The following is a 7397-nucleotide window of genomic DNA, read 5'->3' on the forward strand; positions in this document are numbered from 1 at the left end:
AATGCAGCAAAATAAACTATTTCAAAGGTAACAGATCTTTGTAATACTTGTTTTATTTACATAATGACTTTAATTGCTGGATGTTTGGCCCCTCAGCTGTTAGTCTGTAGTAACTGTGGCCCCCAGAACAATTTATTTGAATAGCCCTGCTTTAGGGTTATGGTTAAAGGGATAGTTAAACTATTTTAAAGTGAGGTTCTGTGAAAAGGCTGTAAACAGGCAATATTTTGCCTGCATAGAAGAACTAACAGCTTGTCTAATTAGTCACAGAATTTCATGTAGATAAAAATGTATAGTTCATTTTGATAGTGATGTAAAAGTTTGTATAATAGCCTTCATGTAAACTGTTATAATATTTTTTTTGACTAGAGCTTTAAAATGAAAACAATCTACTCTACACCTGGCCCAACTAAGACTAGCAGGAAGCTTGTCAGTCTGGTCAATTAAAGCTTTTTCCACAAATCAAAGTTATTTATAGAATTATCTGCAACAAGTAAGATATTTGTTTTTAATCTGTCCCCAGAACCCAACTTCAATAAATATGAACTTCTGCTTTTAAGTGTTTGACAAAATGGAACATCCTGAGTGTGCATGAGTGTTAAAAAGAGACATGTGTTTACCTGCTGGTTGATAACCTCTAGTCTGTGTTCTTTGAGGTGTGTGCGTAACCACTCTGTGGCTCGGGATGATGGGTCAATCAGGAACGGACAGGCAACACTCTGAGTGAAGAACGTTGAGAAAACAACATACTTAGGTCCAGTTGATTTGGGAGCTCACTTTACTGAAATAAAACCCTTGTGAATGGGTGTGCACGTTGTTCAGTCTCGTCACGGAGCCGCTGTACTTATCGACCAGAATGGCTTCTATGCCAGGCAAGGGGAAATTCAGTACTCTCATATCATTATCTGAACTTCTATTTCACAGTCTGTTGCTTGTGGATTCTCCTGCTCAAACTATTTCACACACGTATATAGGCCTGTACAGCAGCATTCCCACACTTTTCATTTGTGGCAATCAAACAATTGATCCTTGAAAGAGAGAGTTAAAAAGGTGACATACTGAAACGCTCGACACACTAAAACTGATGTTAAATATTTGTCATAAACTGAATAATAAAGAAATTTAAGCATCCACATAAAAATATAAACCATTATTTAATGCACCTTAAACATTACTTGCAAACAATGCCAGTGTGCCAAAACCATGCTAGCAGGAACATTAAGCCCAAGAGCGGACCACTAATAAAAGAGATCTCAAAAACAAATTAATAATAATAATAACATCACACAATCTTCATGTTTTTTTTTGTTTTGTTTTGTTTTGTTTTGTTTATTGCAGCTGTTGGTGCCAAAGTGTGATTAAACTGAAAGAGTTTTATATCAATGGTATGAAAAAAAGTCCTTAATGTCTTAAAAAATACCTCAGAATTGATTTTGCTACCGTGTACTCCAAAACATTAAAACAACGTGCTTGAAACAGAATCATTTAGTTAAGTTTTTAGATCTCAAACCTCTTTTCCAAGGGAGGCCTGGGCCTGAAGGCAACCTATTGCATACTGTATGTTTTAATTGTACTGTATTGTTATTTTATTTATTGTACATTTTGTAGAATGAATAAATTCACAAGGCTAACAGAAAATCTCATCAAAAAGATGAGCATAAATCACAAACTCTTAAAGAAGACACTCAAGAAAGACAGTGAAAGACAAAAAAACTAAAGATGAGCTATGATGATGAATGAAGGAGCTACTGTATTCCTTACCTTTAGCTTGAGCGCATTAATCTGAGACAGCAATGGTTGAAAAAAAAATACAAAAAAATACAAACAAATGGAGGACAGATGAATGGCAATAAAGGCAAAAAAATCTTGATTTAATTTCTAATATGAGAACTGGGCATTTGTTTTGCTAAATATTAATCAGACATTAAACATTAGTACAGATCCTTCAGATGAAGTGCTGAGTTTTACCATCATTATTTTAGTGCAATTCATAAAAAAATCCAGTTGTTATGTGTCTTTCTTGTATTCAAACCCGAGTTCAAAACCTGACTCTTTACTGATATAAGTGTGATTTAAGTGTGTGTGTGTCATTGTTAAAGATAATCAGCAGTAATCACAACCCCTGTTGTGGCTATTAAAAGGAATTTGGAACAAAATTCATGTTAAAAAGAAGGTTATGAATATTTGACTAACCTGCAGTATAACCAGAGCATTCTCCATAGATAGGTCATCGGACGGCAGCCCTTCACTCTTCCAGATCAGCTGTTCACTCTCCGAGCACAAGAAGGACCGCAAGTCAAACTCTGATGCAAACAGACAAAACAAACACTTTGTTTAGGTCTCAGAGTTTTTCAAGTCATATCTTTTGGTTTATTTTTCTCCCTACTTTGTTTTTATTTTATTTTATTTTATTTTTACCCATGTGTGCCAAACTGCCTTGTTTCATTTTTCTAACTTGGTTCAGTGTTTCACTATGAGAAACGCTCCTGTGTGACCATCTACAGAAGCTCTAATGACATTAAGTCTGTCTGAGACAAACAGGTTGAGCTGTTCTCAGGACTCCACTCCCATCATAATACCACAGTCAGTGGTGGACAGTAATGGAGCATATTTACTTGAGTACTGTAGTTAAGTATGTTTTTTTTTTTTTTTGAGTATCTTTACTTTATTTGAGTAATTATTTTTTTGGGGAACTTGTGACTTTCACTCCACTACATTTCGAAGACAAATTTCATACTTTTTACTCCATTTTATTTGGTGCAGCAGAGCTTTGTAATCAGCTGTTGTTCTTTTTCTTTCTTGAAATGCCACACTATGTTCCTCACAAGGGGAACCGATCCCAGTTGTAGCTCACACCTGGGATATATTTGGAATTTACAGTACATAATTTTCGTGAACAGTCGCAAGCTGAGCCTGAGTTCCCACCTTCATTTCAAACAGAACCCAGCAGTGGAGACAGCTGAAACTCAAGCTGAGAAACCAGCGCACCCATGACCACATCTCAGCTTGGTGTTTGAGATTTTAGGACTGAAAAATAGTTTGTACCAATTTAAATGTCTTCTTTGTTCACCGTGGATAAACTACATTTCTGTATTTAAGAACTCACCACTCACTTTATTGTATTTTATGCTGAAGTCTTTACAGGTGGTGAATTTGTAGCAGAGTGGTTTTACGTGTCGATACATCAGGTGGTTTCTGAGTTACAAGGTTCTGTAAAACCACTTTTGAATTGCACTTTTGAATACTTAAATGCATGTACTTTTGAATACTTAAGTATTTTCAAAAGTAAGTACTTCAGTACTTTAACTTGAGTAGATTTTTGACCAAGTAACTTTTACTTGTAGTTGAGTAGATTTGACCATGAGTATTAATACTTTTGTTCAAGTACTAGAGTTCAGTAATTTGGCCACCACTGACCACAGTCAATCAACCACCCCAGACTGCCTTGGTTTCTTCTGTTAGTTTGGTTTGTTTAATTTGTGATAGTGATAAAACAGTTATTGGTAACTAATCTGAAACCAATGTAGGCAAATCACTACATGTTTCAATGTCAGTTTACTATCTGAACATATTATATTTGTAAAACTGCACAAGAGAATATGCAAATCCTAAAATTATGTACATTTTTCATGGTTTGATGGTATATTGACATTTGTTCTGCAAACTCCTAGGTCTGTAAACTTTTATAAAATACATTTCAGATCTTGTATGTAGGCCCTGTGACATTTCACAAGATCTACCTTTTGATTTATGTTACCAAAACATATGTCCATAACTAGAAGATAAGACGCTTTGCAGATGTGACATTTAACTTTAAATAAAATATAAAACAATGTAAAAAATTGGAGAAATGTAGAGTTCCATTAAAAAAACACTTGCTATAATAAACACATCAATATGTAATGCATTATGTTAGATGTGGTACAGTGTCTTAGGACATTGCTTTTGGGAAAAGCAAGGAATCCAAAGACAAGAGTAAACTCAAACATTGATTTTACTCACTGGAGAGAGTTTGGAGAAAATAAATGAGGGATCAGACAGATGCTGACTTAAGGGCTCGACACACGGGAGGCGACGTCGCTCGCTCTCCATTCATTTCCTATGGAGCCTGTGCGGTGAGGCGACAATCGCTTGCCCTCCTCCAGCTAAGCGACCGGCGAAAATAGTGCATGTGAAATTTCGGGCTCGTACACGTAGACGTGCACATGCAAGCTTGCGACGCGACATATGAAAGTTGAAAAATGTTCAACTTTTGTCGCTGTCGCTTAGCGTACAACCAATCAGCGAGGGTTTCATTGACTGACCAATGAGAGGAGCGTATGCTACACACTGTCGTTAGCTAACACTTTCACCAAGCAATAACTAAAAAGCTTTGTGGGAATTTATTGGCACCAGGGTGAAGTTTATGGTAAGTTTTTCCTCATAAAACTGTATCTTGATGTGTGTTTGTTTTTCAATATCATTAGCATCGCAAGATTTGTTTAGTTTACACGTCCGTAATGCACACCCTCCTTCAGAGTCAAGAACCAATCAAATTTTGTGAAGATAAGCGATCTGAGAGCGCGATTCACAACGCTGTGATCGCTATTGCGTCCCGTGCGTCGGGTTTTCACTCTGGCTGCGATGACAGCCGCTAATCGCTGTAGTTTGTCGCTGCCCGTGTGTCGAGCCCTTTATGGTGTATTTCATTTGAGCTCAGAAGCCATAATTTTAAGGTTGCAACTTAGAAAAATCAAACGAAACACACCCAGAGTTATGGTGCGTTCACACCGAACGCGATTTCAGCGTCGGGAGCAGCAGATTTACATGCAAAGTCTATGGTGGAGGCGCTTCAAGCAACGTCGGGAAGTTCTGCGGCGCCTCAAGCGCGATTAGAGCAGCGCGATTTGAACGATTTGAATGATCTGAGCGTTCAACGCGCTGAGGCGCAAATCGCTGAAGTTAGAAAATCTGAACTTTTGCAGCTTGACGCGCAGCGTCAACCAATCAGAGAGACTCCACTGTGTGACGTAGCGACATATTTCCCGACGGGACAGTTTACTGAATGATGTCCACTAACCTGAAACAGACAGAGCGGAGCTCTTTAGCTGAAATGAGTGCCTGCAGTCGTGTCCTGATCCGCACCAATGCGTGGCAGCGGCTCATCAGACTGGAAAAATAGTCCTGAAAGCGAGCTGTGAGCCTCTACTCTGAATTATCTGGTGAATTAATTATGAATTAATTATCTGATGAACGTGACATGCTCTTGCTCTCTGTAAATAAAGCAAAGCCACTTCCTCGTCCGACATTAAACAGAGCCCGACAGAGGAGGGAGGGGCGGGGAGGCTCTTCCCATGCAGCGCTTCAAGAGCTGTCCTGCGTCTGACCTCAAAGTGCACAAGCTTCAAACTTCAGCGTTGGCTGCGATTTTGAAGCTGAAATCGCGTTCGGTGTGAACGCACCATTAGACTTCTGACACGGCTGCCTCGTGAATAAAAGTGATGCTGATAGCTACAGAAGTAAACTATTTATTTGCCCTTCTGCCAGTTTGTGTCTCATTAAACCAGTCACTCACACTGTACTTTTAAACCTCAATGAGGGAACATGTTGCTACATAAAATGCTTCATAACACATTATTATTAGCTTCTATTATGGTTAACCTCATCATTGAGCACAAGAACAATCAAAACCTTTTGTTGTTATGATTTGCAGCTGTAATACAGTGAAGCTGGCTGTGAAATCATTCCCAGAGTTAAAATCTTGAAGCCAAATGGAATGCAGCAACAGAGAGGTTGCTGTTGGACTGGCAAGTTATGATCAATCAGTTTGTTATCAAATTATTTTTGCACATTTGCCTAAATTATGAAGTTTATCATATAAAGGTACAGCCTTCTTTTGAGCATACAGTATATCATAATGTTATCACCAAATGAATCAGAATGATGATGAGTCAATGCTTGGTATACAGTATATAAATCTGTGACACAACTAGACTGTGCAGGTACTAAGATTTTTGTTGAGTTACGTTGTCAAATATTAGGTGAGTTCATAGTTAGTTCATACTTCAATTCTGAACTACTATGTCCCATTCAGTTGTTATGAAAATGCTGTATATATCAAAAATGAAATTGATTTTGCATCATAGATGCCTTAAAATTGGTCTCTGTCCCTTTAAAAAACCTCCTACCGTTTTAGACACTCCCACTTCAGCACTTCTTCACAACAATGCTTCATATCACAACAATGCTTCACATCACATTATAATGTGATGTGAAGCTCAAAACAGTTGATTTTGCATAACCACAAACTACTGACACAGTTACAAAATGCACAGAGCATAAGAGAATGCAGCATATGTATGACACAGGGCACTGGGCCGGTTTGTGCCGGGTGTAAGCACCAAAGTCTGCATTTGCTGGTGTTAAAAGTACTATTAAAAAGTGTGTTACTCTGTAGTCCAGACTGAGCCATCCAAATCTCCAGACAGTGTCTTCGCCGGTCTTCAGAAGCAGCGGACAGATAGGCGATGAAGGCTGCAGCAAGTAAAGCCCTGATGGGGAGTGTATCCAACTCACTCTTTATCTCAGACATCTGGAAACAAAAGCGGACGAGACGGCGGTGACTGCTGAGCAAAAAGAATGGTGAACAAAAAAAATAAATTTACAAGACAAGGGAACAACAGGGGTTTGTCAGGAATCGGAAGTAAGAATAAACAGCTGGGAGAGGATGAAAGAAAAGAAAAGTGGTAAATGAGAGTAACACACTTCCATGTGTTGATACCACTGACGTTACTGCTGTAATTTCCAGATGATCAGATTTCTTTTGAAGTGTTCCAGTAGTGTGAAGGATGATAACAAAGGCATGTGCACAGCTTTGGTCATTCACATTAAGCTTAATCGCTCAGCTTCAGGACTACTGTATGACCACATCTCTGAATCTGTAGGTTCTTGAGACATTGTCTCTTTTCTGCTGCATAAGTACAGTAAAGCAATGAACCATTTTCTACTCTTTAACTAAAAATCTGTGTATTTCTGCACCACTTACTCTGCAGTTATGCACAAAATCTGAATAACTGTTGGGGTCTTGCTTCCTTTCAGAACGTTAAGTAGTCTAAACACATTAACATATTGCTACCCACAGCTATTGTTGAGTATGCAAAACAGTGCCAGTGTGCAAGTGTGTGTGTGTGAATGTATGGAAATACGTGAGCAGAAAGTAAACTTGCTCTCTGGTGCAGGCCTTGAGTGTAGGTGTGTGTGTGTGTGTTAGTGTGAGTGAGTGTGTCAGCATGAGATTGAGTGTTTTAATTAAGGCACAGACAGATGCTGTGGAGAGGACTAAAAACAGCCAAAGGGGACCCAAGGCAGTGAGATTCATCCCTCTATGTCACACACACACACACACACACACACACACA

The 7397-nt window shown here is 38.6% G+C and overlaps 1 protein-coding gene across 1 annotated transcript in view; it reads right to left on the reverse strand.

Moving 5' to 3' along the window:
- Positions 1–7397, reverse strand: part of dync2h1 (dynein cytoplasmic 2 heavy chain 1) — a gene marked incomplete in the record, with an annotated part of 120612 nt that overhangs the window by 67060 nt on the left and 46155 nt on the right. The window contains 3 exon segments of the mRNA XM_014014065.1: positions 621–719; positions 2194–2303; positions 6430–6571. Of these exon segments, the coding sequence (XP_013869519.1) occupies positions 621–719; positions 2194–2303; positions 6430–6571 (351 nt within the window).

This window comes from Austrofundulus limnaeus, unplaced genomic scaffold, assembly GCF_001266775.1.
Source record: "Austrofundulus limnaeus strain Quisiro unplaced genomic scaffold, Austrofundulus_limnaeus-1.0 Scaffold109, whole genome shotgun sequence".
Classification (NCBI taxonomy): domain Eukaryota; kingdom Metazoa; phylum Chordata; class Actinopteri; order Cyprinodontiformes; family Rivulidae; genus Austrofundulus; species Austrofundulus limnaeus.